This window comes from Patiria miniata, unplaced genomic scaffold, assembly GCF_015706575.1.
Source record: "Patiria miniata isolate m_02_andy unplaced genomic scaffold, ASM1570657v1 HiC_scaffold_22, whole genome shotgun sequence".
Lineage (NCBI taxonomy): Eukaryota > Metazoa > Echinodermata > Asteroidea > Valvatida > Asterinidae > Patiria > Patiria miniata.
The window spans coordinates 12,544,798-12,566,068 of record NW_024037061.1 but is presented as its reverse complement, the minus strand read 5'-3'; the positions used below and the strand labels follow the sequence as shown (position 1 = coordinate 12,566,068).

The 21,271-nt window shown below is 41.2% G+C and overlaps 1 protein-coding gene across 1 annotated transcript in view; it reads left to right on the top strand.

The window, feature by feature from the left end:
• The first annotated feature begins 2,993 nt into the window (after positions 1-2,993).
• LOC119730091 (P2X purinoceptor 4-like) overlaps positions 2,994-21,271 on the top strand; it is a 69,671-nt gene continuing 51,393 nt past the window's right edge. Inside the window, exon 1 of the mRNA XM_038202874.1 lies at positions 2,994-3,160. Within this exon, the coding sequence (XP_038058802.1) occupies positions 2,994-3,160 (167 nt within the window). The remainder of the gene's footprint in view (positions 3,161-21,271) is intronic.

Genomic DNA, 21,271 nt, shown 5'->3' with positions numbered 1-21,271 from the left:
CCCAATATGTTAAATTTAAAATCCTTCTTGTATTAGGTTTGTAAGGCAATAGGTATATGTACAAAATTTTGAAAAATGTGTGACGTCATGATGATGTCATCAAATATGCACTTTTTTGAAACACATATAAGATAATGTCCGATCGTCATGAAACTTGGTGGGTGGGTAGATAATAACACTAGTACACAACATCTGAAATCCGTCACGATGACGTCATCAGTAGATTTTTTTACGATTTTTTTAATATTGCCAATTTTATTCTGCTTACAAAATTTAACACTTTCATTAATCCGATTGTTTTCAAACTTGGTACAGACTAAAACCGCAATAAAATAATGAGCACTGCCAAGTATTGTTACAATGACGTCATCATTAGACATGTGACGTCATCGTTTGTATATTTTAAGCCCCTATCTCATCAACAGTAATTTAGATTGGGTTAAAACTTGGTATGGGGGCATGCCGGAATGTGTTACCAATAAATATTGAGGTGACGTCATAATGACGTCATCTCGTGATTATATATATTTTTATATATGACAAATGCAATATGCCAAAATCAAATTTCCATTTGAATGAGGTTTGTTAAACAAAACGTAAATGCACACAGTTTTGCACAAAACAGAAAAACATGACCTTTATTTAAAAAAAACATAATGCGGAAAAGCCCTATGTTCTGTTGCAAACAGACATAGACCTCTAGTTTTTTTTTAGAATACTCGTACTCGAAAATAATGTACTGAAATATCAAAATACTCGGACTCGAATTCACAGTATTCGCACTCGAGAAGCAATGTACTTTGACTCGACTATTCGAAATCGTACTCCATCATCAAAGTACTCTGACTCGATTATGAGGACTCGGGGGAAATCGAGTATTTTTTTTTCTTGAATGAAAAATATAAAGTCCTCACTAGGAGACGATCATGCTCCGTTGTATTGATTCTTACTGACCAGTGCTGGGCTGTGGAGAGGATCGATTTCTTATGTGTTAGTCTTTGTACGACCGTCATGTGTAATGTGCGACCGTTGTCTGCGTGGGATCTCATTACTTGATATTCTAATTGTTTTAAATTTAGTTCTCCATGAATTACTCGTACTCTTACTTGAACTTGGAGGTCCAAGTACTCGGATTCGGCTTTACTTGTACAAAACTTGTACTCGGAGTTCCACTTGGACTTGGGTACCTGTACTCGTTCTCAAAGTACTCGGACGCGATTGGTACTTAAAAGCTTGGTCCTCGACAGTATTTTGTACGCGGGTAAAATAACCCGACGGCAACACTGACTGCAGTCGAGCATGGGCAGAAGTCTGTGACCCAACTCCATAAAAGTCAATGGCGCCCTCACTCGGATTTACTCCTTACCGTGTTAGTAGTACGGCCTGCCTGATGGTTGAACAATCCATATCTTGCGCTTTCTTTCATCAGAGCATGTACTGGTCTCTCTCTCTCAGACGTCTAATGAAGTCATGACAGATGGCTGTCGAGCTTGGATGGCCTGTAACACGTATCACCACTTAGACCCATACATTATCATCTTAAATGAAGAGGATTAGTCCCGCTAACTGCAACGTCTGTCCCCGCAGTTGTTTTTTTTAATAAAACTGTGAAACGGGCACTTCTGTCGAGCGTTATTGTTTTCTTGTAAGAGCTGACATTTCTGGAACGAAAAATCGATCAGGTTATTCATAAACATTTTTAGTAAAAGTCACCCTCGTTGGTCTAAGCTCATATCATTCTCAAAGATTTAAACGGAATAATTATTTCAGATTTTGAAGAGTGTGCCACCGTACGTACGCATAAGCAATTTATCATTGTTTCCCCAATGTGTGTAAATACATTAATTTTTTAAAAAGCCAACAGATTTCCCGCGAGGCTGGAGATGGTTTCCATGGCTGGACATAATTAATTTTTGAATAAAAAGGGAGCATTACATTGATTAATATTCAAACGTGACCGTGGCGTGAGGCGAGCATAATGTGCTTCTGTCCGCGCAGGTTGAGTTGGGTTTCACAGAAACTCAGAGATCATCCCCGCATAAACACTATGAACACGGCGCTCATTCATTAAGGACGCACGCTACATCGAACAACGAACAGTATGCTACGGAGCTAGCTGCGCCTTCCCAGGAAACTGTCGTGCACAACTTGGTGATGAAAAAAAAAGCCTTTGAAAGTCGAAGACTCGTTTATTATGTGAGAACAGTGTTAAGTGACGAGAGTTTGCTCCTAGATCGCGCAGTCACCGTTGCTGCTTTGGCCCTTCTGGTATTCCAAATCGATTGAACACCTTCGGAGAGCTCGCAATCATAATTTTATTTGGGCGATTTTTGTTTGATCTGACGATTGATGAGAAGGTCGTGAAATTATTCCTCGTAGTCAGCACGTCTTTCAGCGGAATCGTAAAAGCAGGAGAGAGATAATACGCTTGGCTTTTACTACGACACGTCTCATCTTTGCTTTCTAGGGCAAGCAGGGAGAAGAATCTGCCCGCCAACTCTACCTTTTTCGCGGTGTTTTCTCGAGGATTTCACTACACGGGAAAACTCTGAAATTGGCCCCTACGATCTCGACACGAAATTGAATTTGAAACAATAGGCGTGCCCTGGACATCTTTCGGGTCATTTGCGCAAGCAGGCTAATTCTCCAAACCCTCAGCAAACTTTGGTATGTTTTTACAACCCAACGATTCATGATAAAAACACCGCGGGCCTCACTCAAAGGACGTCTGACAAACAAGGCCTAGTCAAGATTTTCCAGCAAATTGCGTTTTGGAAGCAATTGCGAAAAAGACGGTAGCCAGACTTGGACCAACTTTACAAGGTATCTGCGTTTTGAGAGTTTGCCAACTCGTGTGCAGTATAGTATCTTGGTGAAAATAATACCAGGCGTTGTTTTCCGGTGAAATCTGCAAAATTATACAAACGTCCTCTTTTATGGAAAGTTGTTCCGTCTCGTCCAGCGCGAGTGATCTCTCCAAGAGCAGCAGTAAGATGGGGAAAGCGCTAGGTAACTTCGGCTCGCGGGTCGGCAGCTACGTCGGGATGATGTCGGACCAGTTTTTCGACTACGACACACCCAAGATGGTACAGATCAAGAGCAAGAAGGTGGGGCTGATCAACAGGGTGGTTCAGATATGCGTCATAGCCTACGTTGTCATGTAAGTCGGAAATTTTGGTAACTCTTCTCATTAGCTATGCAACAAAACGGGGAAAATACTTCTTTTTTTCTTGAGGTTCTAACATGAAGTAACTTTTTTTCTAATTCGGCCAGGGTTGTAAGCATCCCTTTGACTGGATGTCGAATGCCAATATTGTCAACGGTTATAATGGGCGTTTTTGCTTATCGCTTATAAGTCGCACGTTGGCCACGCATATTGATTGTACTAGCATACGGTATATCGAGCAGCATTTTATTTTTTCTAAAGTACGGGATTGAAAGCGCGATACTTCATAATTATAATCATTATAGTTGAAGTACAAAGCCGTATCGTATTACGGAGGTACACACCAATCACTTTATAACACATCCATAAATGTTTCTGAAAGTGACGGTTTGCAGAAACAAATGACTCAAACAAATGTCATCATTTAAAAGTTGCGTTAATGTACTTTTATTCAGTTTCAAGCACTGTCATTTCAATTAATTGACATTCGTACGTACAAATTAAAGATGATGACATGTGTCAACTTTTCATTGAAACTATATTAACTCCTAATATGAAATTCATCACAGTGAAAAACAACAGCCCTGAAATTTAGCGTGTTGCCTGTCTTGTGCTTTGCCAATAGTGGTTTAATTAACTCAGCGTAAATGCGGCGGTTTCTTTAACACCAACTGGTTGAGCCATTCTTCTGCACGCGTGCAAAATTGTTGCTTCAGTAATGTTGTACATACAATAACACACCGACAAAATGACGTTTTACGCGGTACCTACGAAAACACTAGGACTATACCTGCCACGCGGATAGCTGTACATGTAAAAGGAGTGTGAATTATGAGGGGATTGTCAAAAATAATATGATTTCCTTCAAGTTCTGGTAAGGACGAATTCCTGAAGAGCGCCTACTGCACCAAGGAAATGAAGACTATGAGAACATCAAGCCTATAAGGTGGATAAACTCATAACTCTCTTATTTCCAAGGAGTGATGAAAATTCACTCCCATCGACTGAAACTACGGGCCTCACATTATTTTTAGAGTGAAATTCAGTCACAATCGAACCGAGATTGAGTTTTGACTCGAGTTTCCCACTGGATTGGTTCTTTTTCAGCGTGTTAAACTTAATACCAAAGACTGTTTTTCAATCTGAATCGTTTAGTCCCTGTAGAGTACACTGCAAAAGGAATTGGGCAAAATTGAAAATTCGACCAATGCTGGTCGAATTATCAACTGCCAACACTTCTTCCCAATAGTATGACATTTTTTACCCAATTCAACCCAATATGAGGTGATTTCATACCAATGCTGAGTAAATTACGTTGCCCAACAATGTTTTATCCAACCTTTTTACAGTGTAAGGTTGTGACTAGTAAACCAAATTCGTTTATAAGTCAGGATAGGACTAGAACCCGGGCCGCTCAGGTTGCACGCGAGGAAATGTGCCCTCTCCTCTGACGCCGTAAGTTATCATCCCGCCCAAACCGATTTCCTTTTTTGAGGGGAAATAGCTTCACGTTTACGGCCAAATTGTTGGTATGCGACTGCCAATGGAGGATTTACGATAATAGTCTCGAGAATAGCAACTATTTACCATCTGAGCATGTTGTTTATAAGACACGGAATGTGTATGTAATTACTTGAAATAGCATTAACTCCCACAAAGTGGATATTTTGATCAGAAGGTCACGATCCGATGGAACACAATCAGAGACAGCTATCCAGTTCAATTCATCGTGATTTATGCTGTTTGGACGGAGATTCATCGAAGCTTTACTTTTGTATGAGAAAGCGTTTATACAGAATGACATTTTACTGACGTAAGCGTAAGCTTATAATACCGTTATTTAGATAAGGCATACCATGTGATGTTGAATGAGTGTTTTCTTTTAGCTACCCTTTCCAGATTCTTAAAATAAGGCTCACAAGACAATTCGAGAAAATTATTTGTTTACTCACAATTTGTCAAACAGCATGGTACTTTTAGAGCGCCGTGTACCTTTGGTAATTTATAACTCACATAGTTCCGACAGCAGTGAAATTTATAATGGCTAACACCACAAGGAAATACATTGAACATCAATCACATAAATCACTGTACTTAATGTAAATCTATTGGACATCTGAGTCAAGCTGAACCAAGTAAGAACAAAAGGGAACCATGATACACAGAATCAAGAAAAGATGGATATATGGACAGGTGCTCGGCGTCTTATACCCAGTGGAATATAAGCCCTCCTCTCAGCCACGACAGAAAATATTAACAAAAAAACAACTAGCAGGGGCAGAAATGATCTTGGATTATAGGTATCAGCAGAGTAGTACCAAGAGATTATTGGCGTGGTTACGAGATCACGGAGACAGTGCATTTGCAGTTAAACAGATACGAATGGGAGTGTATGTCATTGCATTTTTTATTGCCTGTAACGTAACGCATTGGAGGAAAGACGATGATGCAGATAAGTGTTCGTGTCATCTGATGAATAATACTTATGAATGCAATTAATGTTTCATATTTTGCGCAACCATAAAGAATGGATTTCAGAAAGAGAGGCATGTACGCCATGCAGTAATCGGCTAGCAACTTGGCACATGTGTAAAGACACGTTGGTTTTTAATAAATTTATTTCCTATTTTGTGTAAATGTATCTGCGCGCCATACCCATGACAAAAGGACACCACTGACGTCATTACCCTTGGTAGTGGTGAAGGTAGTGACGTCATTAGTGTTTGACACTATCAAACACGGGTGACATTGAGCCTCCATTCAAAATTACAGCAGACATAGGCCCTACCATATATTCGCTAGAGCACATCCTATAAAGGATGCAGTTGCCTACATGCACGGATATTGCCATGAGCATCCATCCTTATAACATTTCAGGTTATACACCCATTTAGAAACCTACGCCGCTCGGCTCAAGCTGATTTATATATGATTGGATTACAGTGCACTGACTTTTAAAAGGATCAAACCAATTACGGATAAGACCTTTTCCATCATGTTCTAAGCATAATACAGGCAAAGAGCAGACAGTCAGCCCGATCTGTTTCAGCAAAGTATTTTGAAGATACTCACTTTCTTTCGTCGCCATGTTTTTTTCCCTTTTAGTCCCGAGATCTATTCTGAACCCACTCAGGATTTTTTGCTCACCGTGTCCCGATTGGTTCCCGGAGTCTCCGGTACGGAGTGGAGGGCACTTACATCAGGTCCAGTGGCGGTCCGGATCGGCAAACAAGATTTACTATCGTAAAACGTCACAACATTGTGACAAAATGGGGGAGAGCAAGCACTCGACTTTTATGCTGTTATGTTGAATCAGCTTCGATGAACCATCGGAAGGAGTTGTGATGGTTCAGATTATTAATAGAGCGTGGTGGGTACGATGCGCTGGCATACAAGCTGTTGAGGTTCCAAAAAGAGGTATCAGTAATTCGTTTTACCCTTCCCTGAGAACATTTCAAAATCGTCCTGAAGTGAGAAACGAACTCAGATCTGCTTTTTAGTGTAAACAAAGGAGAAGAACTTAAGAAGAAGTAAATGTGGCCCATCAAGCCGGGCGTCTATTTCCGGGTTCAGTAACATGAAACGACTGAGAATATTTCTTTTCCCCCGGAATCGATGCTAGACCTATACCCCCCAGCTAAAGCCGGTACCCCTTTATACTCCTGGGTGGCGAGATGCAAGTGGGGTTAAAGTAACTTGCCCAAGGACACAACATATGTGACCAGCAGCTGGATTCGAACCCCTGACACTCTGATCACGAGTCACGAACTCTAACCACTAAAGTCGCACATTCCCCACCAGTGCAAGACTCTTCCGCTCTACCTTAAGAATAAGATGGCACTGACCTTGTGCTTTGAAGGGAACGTAGGACAAAACGAACTTTTCACTATAAATCTTTATTCCAAACCAAAATTCCATCAATGTTTTATCTTATTGCTGGTTGATTTGCTTTTTTAAACTTATTGGTAGGCCTACATGTATTAACTCCTTTGTGAAAGTTGCTGTCGGAATCTAAATTTTTAAACTTAGGCCCTAAATGACGATTTTTTGTTACCCGTCATTCATGATAATTATGAAGGACCGAAAAGCGCATGCGTCACAGCTTAAATTAAGATCGAATCTATTTTTTTTTTACTTTCCTCAAGTGAATATCACATTCAACGAACGCCCTCAATTACCAAGGCATTTTTCCTTTACCAAAACTTCGTCACAAAACAGCCGTTTGATTAGAATTTTTTTTGAAATAACCCTGGATGGACCGTCGGCTGATGAGTTCCAATGATTTAAGAGTGGGGCGTGTGACCAAAAACTCCCTGACCTATCATTAAGCGGCTTACGTCACTTGATGAGCAGTTAACACACTTGACATTTAAAAAGTGGACTTATGCAGCGGTGATTCGGTTCGAATGGTGAGCTATTGGCATTGCGATCACGTTCGCGTGTGACCGTGCATGACGTCAATACTGGTCCCCGCGGAAGAAAGTAGTCCCTCCCCTGCGGATTCCCTTGCTCGTTTCGTTGTCTGGCAGCATTGAAGGTGTAATCTTAACGTCATGGAATTTGGCGGCAAAATGTTTGTTTTCTCCCTATAGACATATCGGGGTTCGTGGTCACCGAACAATCGAAGACTTATGGCAGACAGATTGTGATGGGCTCTATGTCTCAGAATATCCCTCATGGAGCATTGCTTCCTTACATTGACACTTTGACATGTTGCCAGTCTGATCAAAACATGATCCTTTGTTGGATTCATTGTTAATGGCGTCACTTCACATGGGCCCTGAATAACTGAAAAGGTGTTTGTAATATAGAGCCCACGTCTTAAATAATGATTTCAAACATTTAATTTGGTCCTAGCAGTCCATGAGTTCAGTGTCTTGTGTCAAACGCTTTGGATTATTCATTTTAGGAAAGGCCTAATCTGCGTACATGTGGATAGATTAAAGTCTGTAATAAAAACAAAGCGAGACCTCACCTCACTTCTTAATAACCAACAAGCTAAAGTCAAGTCGTTTCTATCTAAGTGATGCGTGTTTGTTTATCTTTTGAAGCGTCAAATGATGGGGCTTTCACGGTAACAAGTTGAGATGGCGAAAACGAGGCACGTCAGTAACAATCTTAAGAAAACATCACTTTTTAAAGTATTCCTTTGTTTCGTGCAGCGTGTTGTTTTAAGAGCAACCCGTACTAACCAGCGGCAATTTTCATTTTGTCACTCCGTCACACACCTCATAATGTCCATGATCTCTATAGACGCGCCGGGGCCGTGACAGGTACCCGGTGCCGGCCACAACCTTCTGCACACGGCCGGCTGTGAAAACTGACGCCTCGCCTCTAGGTTGTGTCCAGACGTGGCTTAAACACTGACGTTTTCTCTCGCTTGGTTGAGCACGACACATCCACGTTTACATTGCACACCGTCATTACCAAGCACTTTGAATGTCATTTCAGTATGGGTATCAATATTTGCTTTGTACGGCAAACATAACGCCGCTAGTAGTAGTAGGCCTGAGCAGATTATATTGTACGCTTCAATTTAAAATAAAATGTAGGCTGTTCTTGCGCAAAGTCAGGACTTTTTCTTGCCTTCATTGAAGTTTTACTCGGCTGACGTTGTTAAAGTCATAAAATAAGAATTACTGTCATAGTGCTCTTGTCAATCATGGACAAGCAGTATTGTTGAGTAATTTCAAATTAACAATTCTCGACTGGGGGCATACAATACAATTTAAATAGTTATGAATATGCCAAGGCTTGAGCATTGAGCTTAGCACTTGTCAGCTAAGCTAGCATAATTATTCAGCTCTGCCGTGAGATCTAGGCACGCGTTCCCCTGACAGTATATGAATATGGAGTTGTCATTAACTGCCCCGACAACGGGTATATATAGTCACATGCAAAGCTTGGCAAAAACGTCTTGATTGAGAATTAAGATAATTCTACGACTTGCCGTGCTTCGCAGAATCTGTTCTTATATGGTCAACCCGTACCTATGGATTCGCAGTCAGGCTTGGCTAATCACCCCTGTATTCAGAATGCAAACTCTTGCAGTGCAGTGACTTTGGGTCACACCTCTGCATGATGACACATGTGGCGTGTCGACATCTTTATCGGTCCGTGTAGCTGGTTCTGACATGGGCAAGGTCGCAAGAGGATCAAGAGTAGCCATGTTTCGAACCGCCTGAAGGGTGCAGGCCAGCCTACGCCGGCCACATCACGATTTGCGTCCCCAAATTCTTCGATATTAGAGCAGCTAGATCGTGAACTTGATGATTTGTGAAAAAAAAGGAAGAGTGGAAGCGGTGCAGAGGACTGCGAGCTCGTATTTCTGTGAAATATGGATGAAATTAGGCCCTAAAATGTCTCTGTTTTGCAATGGAGCGTATAGGCATCCTTTTTCAAAATGGCGAAGGGCTTCAGGACTACCTTTAGTGGTGATCATTTTTGGATGGAATTTTCTCCCAAAAGTCTCTGGTTAATCCCCAAAAAATTGAACAAAAAATAAAAGATGATGAAATAAGCTTTAATTTGATGCCGTCTCAAACACGAGAGTTGCAAGTATTTTCAATAAGTTTGGGAAATACGCATAATTGTCACTGAAGTCTATGGCAGTCAATTTACTGGAAACGAATAGACCCTCATCTAAGGTGGCCTTAATGTATATTCTAATTCAAAACCTTTTATGATATTTATCTAACGTTTACAGGTCTTCAAATCTAGTACAACTACACTTTGTTCAGACATGTACGCAAATGTGATAGCGCCCTCAATAGGTAATGAGCAGTGATGATATATCGTCAAGTTAGGATGGGATACTTGCATGTCAGTCTGATGATCGATGCGCACGAACTTTCCTTGGTAATCGGGATGACACGCAAACTTCCGCAATAATGTTCACGGCGCGATGTTTTGCCACCCTTGGCGCCGACGCTTTATTATTGCAATAAACCAGCACATACACCGTGAAGAAATACCAAGTAAACTTTTATGGAGAGACTGTGCAGGGCTATAAGCCTGCATTATCGTAGCCTATTTACGAGACGGCGCGATCCACGTCTCGTCTCACAACACCAAGTTTGCCTTAGTTATAGGCCTAATCAGAGTTTCCATTGCAGTGTATTGCTACACCAAAATAATTTGACCAATGTTTGGTAATGTTCGCAACACGTCAGCCCTTTTATCATGATCCCGACGCGCTCCTTCACAATGCGAGCGACCGCAACTCAAGATTGGTCGCCAAGGAACCCTCAAGATTTGGATAGTACTTGAAAGGGGACTCTAGTTTGGTTATAAATTTGTGAAAAATCTCAACAAAAATTGCCACTTTGCTTTTCCTCTTACAAGTATATCTCCAGTGACCATCTCAAATCTCCTGTTGCAGTGGTTGTGTATACGAATTTAGAAACGAGTAAGGGAAATCAAGAGTATATTATTAAACATTGTAGACATCACTTTTGACAAAAAGTGGCGCTTGTAGGGCCTACTTTGAGACACTAATATAAATTTTATCAGGGATGGGAATTTCGAGTAGTAAGGTCGAGTAATGAGGGGTTCAGTCTCCAATGGCATGACGTATATAAAAGCCTTTTCCCAGATTGTTCCCTCCCGACCCTCCGTGGATACCCAATCTAAAATCTGTAGGCAAATGTTCCAGTGTGAAACGACAAAGCTTGGGATTGACCGCATATTTTGACAGCTAGTTGGTGTGTAGTATACAATTTCATTCGTGTACATGTCACACAACACCACCACAAAACACTGAATATGTTGCGAGTGCTTGCTTTATAGACCTAGCTACGGGCATGGCAGAGAAGGAATGATAGTGTACGTCACACCTTTCATTCTTATTGGGTTTTTTTCCCGTAGTTCCTAAGATGAAAGGTTGCAAAAACGAAGTTTGGTAGGCCTAATCGTGTAGTTTAGGACCCCGTTTTATATCAGAGAATGAAAAGACGCTCTTATGTTTTGGGACTTAATACCTAAACACTTGACTACGATACCAGCATGGGTGGCTTGTGCGGGGTGGCTTGTGCGCAAAGCGCTCGCCTCTCACCAACGGTTCGAATCCTGGCCGCGGATCACATGTGAGTAGAGTTGTGCGTTGGTTCTCTCCTGTGCCTCGAGGGTTTTTCTCCGGGCCCTCCGGTTTTCCTCCCTCCGGAAAAATCAAACACTTTCGATCTCAGGCTGTGCTCTGTGGTCATATATGGGTCGATGTGGCCGGCAGCCATAGGCGCCTTTACGTGCCAGCGGCCCGACCACGTTGTAGCCGCGTCCTTCGCAATTCAGCATACCAGCTACGAGTAAGGATGATTAGCCTCCCAAATTATTATTCTTATTCTTATTATTACAAGCAGGATAAGTCACTTCATGTGTTTGGAATCATCAAAATAGTTCGCCAATTATAGCATGTTACTGATATTAGCTAGCTTCATATTGTGGAAAGAGGACAGGGTTTTGATTTATGAACGGACCTTGTAACACATAAGAGGAGTGTCCTAAACTACAGGGCTACGAAAATATTTTACTTACTATGCAAAATATTTGCGGAGGCCTCCGTCTTATCTTGTTAAGTTACCGGTACATTACCAGACTCCCTTGCAAATAGGGCCGCCTCATGCTGTTTTTAAAATACGGTTTTATTACAAAGACAGGAATGCATGTCACGGTGCATCTGACAGCAAAAACACGTTTACTCTTAAGCCCCTGCTATATGCATGATCTATGCACTTAAAGGACGCATGTACGTTCCAACCGTTTTGAATCGGGTTCATTTTTACCGCCGCGTCATTAGACTGGTCGTATGTACCAGACAGCATGGGGGTCGCTGTTTGCAGACCTTCCGCTGTATAAGTATGGGTGGGGTTGGTCGGATTAGGTTGGATTGGTGGACTTAATGGTGCTAGGATTATGCACAGATTCCCAGGGGAAACTGATAGGGAATTGCAATTATGCTACTTCAGGTTATGCGTCGAGGAGAAACCTATTATAAAAAAACATACTTTTTTTTCAAACCAAATCCAATTGTTCCCGTACGAGAATTTCCAAGCAGGCCTATTTATAGCCAATTTATAAATTTTCTTTAAAAAAACTTCTCGTCAATAGTTGCAAAGTGTACCATTCTCAAGGCTTACCTGGAGCCCGAAAAAAATTGACGAAAATTGCTCAACTTCTTGCCAAGCACCGATCAATACAACAATGGAGCTATAAAACATAGCTCCATGATACAACAATTGCTATATTGTTGCCAAAATTCTGCCAAAACGATTTCGAATTTTCTCTCGAATTAACCAACAATGAGGTAATTTCATACCAAAAATCGGATAGAATAACATTATCCTATTTTTTAAAAAAAAACATCAGTGTTGAAACTGGTACACTTGGGATGAATGAATGCAATAATTACGGGAGTATATAGAAAGAAAAGTTGGCGGCTATAAACTTCAGGAAACCTCACTGCATAAATCTATCTCCTGCTTCTAATCCGAACCTTAGTTTCCCGAAAATTACTTCTCCCTTGTAAACTAAATTAGACTTGGGTGCTTGTCACAAGCGTGTTCTTGAGCTCATTAAGGCTGTGTTGAAATTGAAAAGGCCGGCTGTCCAGCGTGACATGTATCTTTCTTCTTATTGAACTATCAATCACTAGTTTAGTGAAGCTTAGAGATGCGATCTTGTGCGATCATTTGAAATTATTCACTGGTCTCAGTGGGAAAATCATCTTTGAAAAATCCAAGCTTACTGAAATACAAACGGTTGAGTACAAACTATGTCTTCAAAGTGGTATTTATTGGTAGAATTGGCTATAGACTCGAAATCAAGTCGGTAATTAGCCGGGTTTTGTTCGCCTGTCGCGCACCACGCCGGCGTGGACAGCTACGTGGTACTGCGTCGTCCCACGGTACGGTTTGCGGGGACGGTGCAAGTATAGCCTACCGCGGGCGCCAACAGACAAAACACGACTGTCTAGTGACTTGTCCTCAAGTCTAAATTGGCTGTTCATCTCATACCCATTATAATGGCGAAGATAATTGGGTGTGAGTGGGACCACATTCTCACAAGTTAAATTGGCTGTTAAAACTTAAATGGTCACATATAGCTTTGAAACTTGAAGCTGAGTCAGCTAAACCCATGCCAAAATGTCAAAAATTTTAATCACATTTCGATTTTTTTTTTAAACCGGAGTCTTATACAGTGCACGTATCTACCAACAAGTAGGTACTCAATGCTCTAATTAATTTGAATTTATAATATGACTTTATATTTATATAGTCATTGCTCTTTGCCCTATCAATGTATGTTTTTTTCGATCACATTATGCATAATGCAGTCACTCCCGTGTCAAAATCTGGTCTATATAGTTTGGACAGTGTTTGACCCAGTATCAACAACAAGTCTTTTCTTACTGATACAGTAATTTCTGCGTTACATCTGTTGGGTCAATATTAAATATTGTCTATTTAGAATAATTTGTTTGAGTTGGTAACTTTAACAATAATGTGGTGGCCTCTGTATGAGATGCCCGAAACTCAGTGAAATCTGTGAGAGGATGGAAGAACGTGAAAACGTATACTTGCCCCACAACACTTGCACTCTTCAATCGCGATGACCTACCGTTTGAAGACAAAAATATTTACCAATTTTCTGCTGGATTTTCCCACCTCTAGTGATTCATCATCTCATCCGTACAGACCGGATCCACCCATGTCTTGTCTGTAATACCCCCTACCCCCACCCCACCAGATTTGATCTGCTAAAAGGTCCCCGTGATCGTGAATTAAGCCCCCCATTAAATTCTCGGCTTCTCCGTGCGAACGAGAATGGTTCAAACGCAGTCCAACCGAAAAACTACTTTTGGCTGCGCGGCTGTAAATGCCCTAAAGCTCTCCGTGGAGCATTACCAATGCATGCGTGTTGGAGTCCTAAATCCTCCCAGCATACAGGGTTGATGTGATGTAGAAGTGATGCATGTTTTGGGTTCTGAGTGGTTTGTCATCCGAAATGTCGACAGAATCTGAGATGATGCGTAAAAAAAGCAAAACAATTAATGGAAGAAATAGCACGGAATGTTCATCTGTGCAGAGAAAACATGAGGGAATCTGCAACGACCGATTTGAAGGAGCCATGGCCACAAGGCGATAATGGATAAAACTGAAATAAATGCTCGGTGCAATCAATTGTTGTTATGAATGAGACAAACGTACTGTATTTAATAGATGGTACAATGGTGTGTATCTTTGGTTTAATTCCTCGGTGGGCAAGGCCAGGAAAGGTCTCTTGCAGTACATATCATGTGACATTTTACTCGGTAACTTTTTTGGGCAAATACTCTGTATTGTATAACGTTATTTGATTAGCAGTTGAACGAAATTGACCTCTGAACATTAATTCCGTTCATATCTCGCGAGACAGCCACAATAATCTCATCTGCTCTCTAAATCACATCCTTTAGAGTGTCTTGAGGCACCATCTCATTGATAGCTGCCCTTGGCTATTATTGGCAATTGCGGCCTACAGCTCCTGCCACTGCATGACCTCTACATCTACCATTATCCCTCCTGCAGGTGAGCTCATCAGCCAGGGAAATCATGTTTTTGTCCCTGTAATCCGGTGATATTCAGTACGTTGATTATTACGGCGCGTATTGCGCACCAGATCCTGCACTTGTCCGAACATCACTTCCAAATAAACCTGTCTTTTTTTTCTAAGGAACAGGTGAGCTGTTCCATAGAGATTATTTTGTTCATTTTGTTCATCAATTTGGCGAGGTAATTTGGCATGATTGCTCCCCGCAAGGCAATGCCCGAATGGGTAATATAAAGTACAGATCCCTCGCGATGTCGCACTGGTTCCCAGACTATAGTTCGGAGAAAAAACTCTCGAATTTGCGGCCCGGTCCCGTGTTCCCCTGGGTGCGAGTTAGACCACAAATATCGATAAAATGTTGTTAATCGATTGAGTCGATAATCGACTTTAAATTTCGATTTGTGGAAGTCAATATGTTTTTGCAAAACTTATTATATCTGAGGCCAAATTCGTAGAAAACAAAAATTAAGCCAAGTGCAGAAATCTTAAATTGCCGTTTATAAATACCCGGGACAGTTTATCAATTCCCATTGGTCGAGAGCCCGTCACGTGGGTGGTTTATCCGCCGGTAAAACACCGCTGCGTTCTGCGCCACATCGCGCAGTACGCGCCGCGCGCGCAGCACTACGCGCACGAGGCACAAACCAAAGGCGTGGCCAGAAGGGTATTTCACAAAAAAAGTAAAACTGTTCAAAGAAATCGTTGGAATTTTGTCAATTTTTGTCGTTATTTGGCCTATTAACCGGAAAAATTATTTATGAATGCTAATAATTATGTGCTTGGCCGGCTTTAAACAAGTACGTTTAAACCAGATAGGGGCCTGGGGCCAATTTCACGGCGCTGCTAAGCACACAAATTTGCTAAGCACAAAAAAGTCTGGCTTATAAAAGCAGGTTACCAGCCAAAACTCCATGTGATGTATATTGCTCGTGATTGCTTAGCATGAAAATCACATGGAGTTTCAGCTGGTAAACTGCTTTTATAAGCCAGACTTTTGTTGCGCTTAGCAATGTTCGTGCGTGGCTGCGCCGTGAAATTGGGCCCTGGTCGCGGATAACGTCCCTTGCCTTCGGCTCGCCGGGCCGTTATCTGCGACCTGCACCCGATATCACGAAGCGCTGCGACGCGTCGTAACTCGAGTTACGTGTAACACGTCGCAACTCGCGACGCGTCGTATCATCCATTTCACGAAAGTTGCGATGTGTTGAACGCGTCGAAAGCTCCTTGACAACGGCTTAAAACACGTCGCAAGTTAAGACGTGTCTAGTGGTCGTCCAAAAATAAGAAGAGTCATTTCTAAGCCAGTTTTATGCCATTAACATTACATTAACGAGATTATAATACCGAGGTAATGTGTGTAAAATTGTAAATAGGAAATTCATTGAATAATTATGAATTACACCGGAATATTAGAGTTGAAATTTCAAAGTAGCTATACAGTCCAATGAGAGCTTGTTTCCTTCAAAATTGCATCGCACGGCCGCCACTTAAACGTTTTAACAAATTTCGAGCTGAGATCCGACGACTGTTTGTTGAATATTAGACGACTATTTACTGGACGCTGACTAAATACATAAAACAGTCATCGAGTTGTGCTATAAATACACCTACGACGCGTCGCACTTACGACGTGTTTCGTGAAATGGGTCGCTGCGATGCATCGTAAGTTACGAAGAGTTTGATGAAATTGGGTGCAGGCCCCATTGCACTTGTTTAACACCGGCCAAGCACAACAAATGTACTCTCTTATTAAATGCGATGTAAATTGTTTAGCGTTGGTGACGGGGTGCATCTATGTTTAGCACATACATTTGGTAAAATAAATGTATGCTCAGCAACTCTTACGACGAAACTAACAATGCATGCATAAACAGATAACGGCGTCGGACTTTAATAGAAAAATGGAGATGGGTTTTTTAATTATTTACAACGAATGTGGTGAAATTTTTTTATTAAAGAGAATATACGTTCGTTCCATTTACATGTAACTAATTGAATTAGCGGTATGTCAGAAGCCAAGCTTTTCCGGCTCTCTTTGTTTTGTCACTTCTGGAGAGGACAGACCATTTTTTTCTTCATTTCAACAATGAACGAAATAAAATAGGACGGTAGTCATTTAAGGTCTGGCCGAGGCAGTAAATTTAAGTCACGTTTGAGAATAAATGGAATCTTAGGATAAAATATTACTATTATAAGAGATTTGTGCATAAATTATGAAGATTTCATTACCTGGCAGTAAATAGTAAGAAATGTGTAAAGTCATTATCAGTGTTATAGTACTTGTACTCGGTACTCGTACTCGAGTACTTTTTTTAAAAGAGTACTCGTTCTCGTACTCGAATGTCAAAGTACTCGTACTCGAAATGATGATACTCGTACTCAAGCAGCAAATTAGTCGTACTCAACATGTCGAAATTGTACTCAATCATCAAAGTACTCGTACTCGAATAGCAGTACTCGAAAAAAAATGGTATAGCTTGACTTACCACTCGTACTCGTACTCGTACTTCTAAGGAGTCGTACTCGTACTCATACTCGGAAGTACAAGTACTCGTACTTGGAGACCTGTACATGTACTCGGAAGTACTCGTACTCGTACTGGGTAACCCAAGTACTCGGCAGTGAGCGGTACTCGGAAAAAGTACTCGACTACAACACTGAACTCATTATTCCATTACTAATCAACGCCAATGTTATCGCTCGATGTTTCATTCAAAAGTAACTTAACTTAGATGTCCGGGTTCGATTCCCTGCATGGGAACTTCATTGATTTTTAAAGTTATTTTTTGAAAAATGTATGTATTGTGGAAACACGGGTCATCATATCTCATTGTGGTCAACAGTGGTTAGGATTCGTGGTTTTCACCCATACGGCCTGGTTTATTTTGTTTACCCTCAACAATGGGAAGCGTTCACCAGTATAATCATATCTGATAAAATATATTTCAAACCGTCAAATTTAAACAATTATAAAATAGGGCTAAGGTGAAGAAAATGAGACTGCTGGATTGGAAGATCCCTTGTGGTATAGTGGTATTTTGTGGGTTTTACTCACATGGCCTGGGTTCGATGAACTTGCAGGATATTTATTTTAGTCATATATGAAAGGTAATTAATTTACAGTACAGAAAATGCGAGTGAATAGTCAACAAAGCCCATGTGGTCTAGCGGTTGTGATTCATGGTTTCACGTTCCGGGTTCGATTCCCGGCCAAGGAACTTGATGGATATTTCTTCGAGTCATAATAAAGTAAGATGTTTAACAGTATAGAGATGCGAGTAGATAGACAACAAATCCCATGTGGTCTAGTGGTTAGGATTCGTGGTTTTCACCCACGCGGTTCGATTCCCGCCATGGGAAGTGGTAGGTTTTATTTTCAATCATAATTTGAAAATTATGACTTTTGAAATGTAAAATATAATCATGAAATGGCCAGTTCTAAAGTAAATCCCACCTGGCATAGTGGTTGGGATTCGTGTTTTTTTTTACGAGGCTCCGGTTCGATTCCCGGCATTGGATCTAAGCTTGTTTTTGTCATCTTTTGGGGCTTTTGGGGCCAAATTGAGATCCGCCTTAATACAAGAAGACTAGTTTCCGGTCGAAACTTTCTCGGTTTTGATAAGGCTGGAACTAGATTACCCTGTGAGAACTGAATTATTGTCGGGCATCAATAATTCGAAATTTGTAAAAAAAAAAATATAAAAAAAACATTCTAAAGCAGGTTGGCCGAATTGTTTTTCTTTCCTTTCAATGTCATATTCAAAAGTGACTAAGTTTCCCATTGCCAGAAAACGAGCAATTTAATCTTAACAGATTTTTTGGGGGGGAGAACTCGAAAATAGCACGACCCGTCTTCAAGATTTCCCCACGGCATCTGAAAGCTGACAGGAAAATCACAAAATGCGTCTTTAATAATTCTCAAACTAAAAGCACGATTTTGCTCGGTCTCGTGGATGTGAGGGTCTTCATTCATTATGGCTCCAGTCAACAGACCCGTGCCGTATAGTGACGAATGTTCAGCAGGTGTTGGCAATTTCTCTCGCGCAAATGAGAAATACGACACCGTGCTCAAAAATAATAATAAGATGAAAGTACACATTCGAGTTTTCACACCTTATGATTTCTTTGGTTAAATAAAATAAAATACAATTTAAGATCAAGAACAGACGAGCCACTGCTCCGAAGTTTTATGAGTAGGCCTGCCCGTTCGTATAGATTATTTACATAAAAATTGGCTGCAAGGTCAAGTTGGAAAGTTTGTCTGGAAAGTAAATTATTTATTGTTTTTATGCATATAAATATTTTTATCGCTTAGACAAACAATTTTGTGCAGTAAAATGTGATTTTGTTAGATATTAAAAAAAAAACACTTTTGTTTTATTCTTTTCTATTTACAAAGCTTGATTAATGTTCACAAATGTTGGTTGACACGATGTCGCAATTAATTTTGATCGTGCCAGTAATGTTTGCTTGCATCCTGTATTTTGTGCGGAGTGAATGAGTGTGCTGATCGACTGGGTAGCCTGGTACCCAGACCAAAGATGCTGACTATTCTCACAACTCTTAGGTGAAGGTAGACTTGATGACAAGTCGTTAGAACGTCGTATTTTGTCCGTGAACTTCAGTCGAACTCCATCGGCGCGGCTGGTATAAGACTAGTACGTAATCGGCCGAGTTGTGATTACGTTCTTGCACCGTTATCGCGTGCAGCGCAATACATATGCAATGCATTTTTGCGGTGAGATCCAATCGCGCACCGCTATGCAAATGAGGACTCATTCAATCTGTTACATGGGGAGTTCGTCTCGATACGTTGGGGACATGTTTGCAGATCTGGCGATGTTTTAACGGCCCATACACTCAGCTAGGTCAATTGTGTATTAAAATAAAATGTATCATTGTGATATACTTGATTTATTTGAGTCGTGTATGCCCTATAATGATTTTTGTGATGTTACACAACACAAATACAAATCTCAAACATGGAGCTCCATGCTCAAAAGTACAAAGCCTCGATGATCTTCCGTGGCGGCCTAGAATACACTCTGGAATCTGAACCAATCAGAGTGCTCGCATAGAATTCGCTAGCGATTCAAAATACTCCCATATGTTGTGTACAAAATGGAAAACGTATTCGCCTAGTCGGTAATTTAACAGCAATAGTCATTTTGGTCTGGGAACCAGACTACGCGCATTGTAGCGATATTTTGCGTGCGTGGAGCCATGCAGTAACTGGTTACCATACGCAAAACAATTATCGACTTGGCACCAAGTCTAATGTGAAGGCCGTGTCCGAATTAGCCTTTAGTCAAGTCCCACGCGCTTACCCGGACACGTGACGCACCCCGGATGCTGACACATAAAAAGACTAGCACGAGCGGCGAAGCCGCGAGGGCCTTTACCATCTCGTGGAGAACGCTTATGTTTTTCTTTACATTTGTCTACCGATTTGGTAGACATGCATAATGCATTACCTGTTGTGAATTGACCAATGAAAATGCAGAATTACTAACGTAAATCAGCCATCGTCTGGCGCCAGACAGCACGCGCGCTATGGCGCGGGTGCTGTTGCTGGTAACCGCAAACCACCGTCAGATGATTGGTTTATATTGCTTGATTTATATTACGTGAATAAATGAATAAGTGATTAGTTCCACGAGATAGTAAAGGCCCTCGCGGCTTCGCCGCTCGTGCTAGTCTTTTTACGTGCCAGCATCCGGGGTGCGTTACGTGTCCGGATGGTCCGGGTATAGGCGCGTGGGACTTGACTAAAGGCTATGTCCGAATTACTTGGCTACGGCTTCAAATTACACACGAAGTGGCTGCAGCTGCTGCAATGGACTCGTGTGTAAATTCAAGCCGTAGTCAAATTATCCAGACACGGCCTCAGGTTAGCAAACATTTGCTAGGCTAAAACTAAACGTGTCCAAAAAACGAGCAGGATACTGTACGTTTTCGAAAATACCCGAAGTTTACCGAATATGTTCGCAATAGCTCGGGTATTTCAGCGCGTAAAGTGATTTTCTATTTCCATCAAAATACCTGTCATGCTTGTAATCGCTTTGAAATTTTGAGTTCATAACTTCATTGCTTGCATTTAAAAAACAAAGTCTATGCCGGGCGTATTAACCAGTATCTGTATTGAAATAGACGTTGTGCCTCAAGTATGCACTCGTGGGCGAGCTTTGCTTCATCATGTTCCTTTTTTTTTTAATGTGTAGGCTACCTGACCTACAATTTATCAGAATAGTTGGAATCTTTTAGTCTGGGAACCAGACTACTGGTTAGATAGATCGTACTTTCGGGAAAATAACAAAAATGATACATCGCTTTTCATACAGTCGTAAACAATTCCTTCGTAAGCTCGTAAAAATCCTCGCGATTTTGTTATTATCATTACACTGACAAACCCGGGGCACCCCGTTAGAGTTGTTGAGAAGCCACCGCAGCTTGTTTTCCTCTCTCATCTCACCGAAAGCAATTATCCATTTTAAATACTCCCTGCTCAGACATGACCGC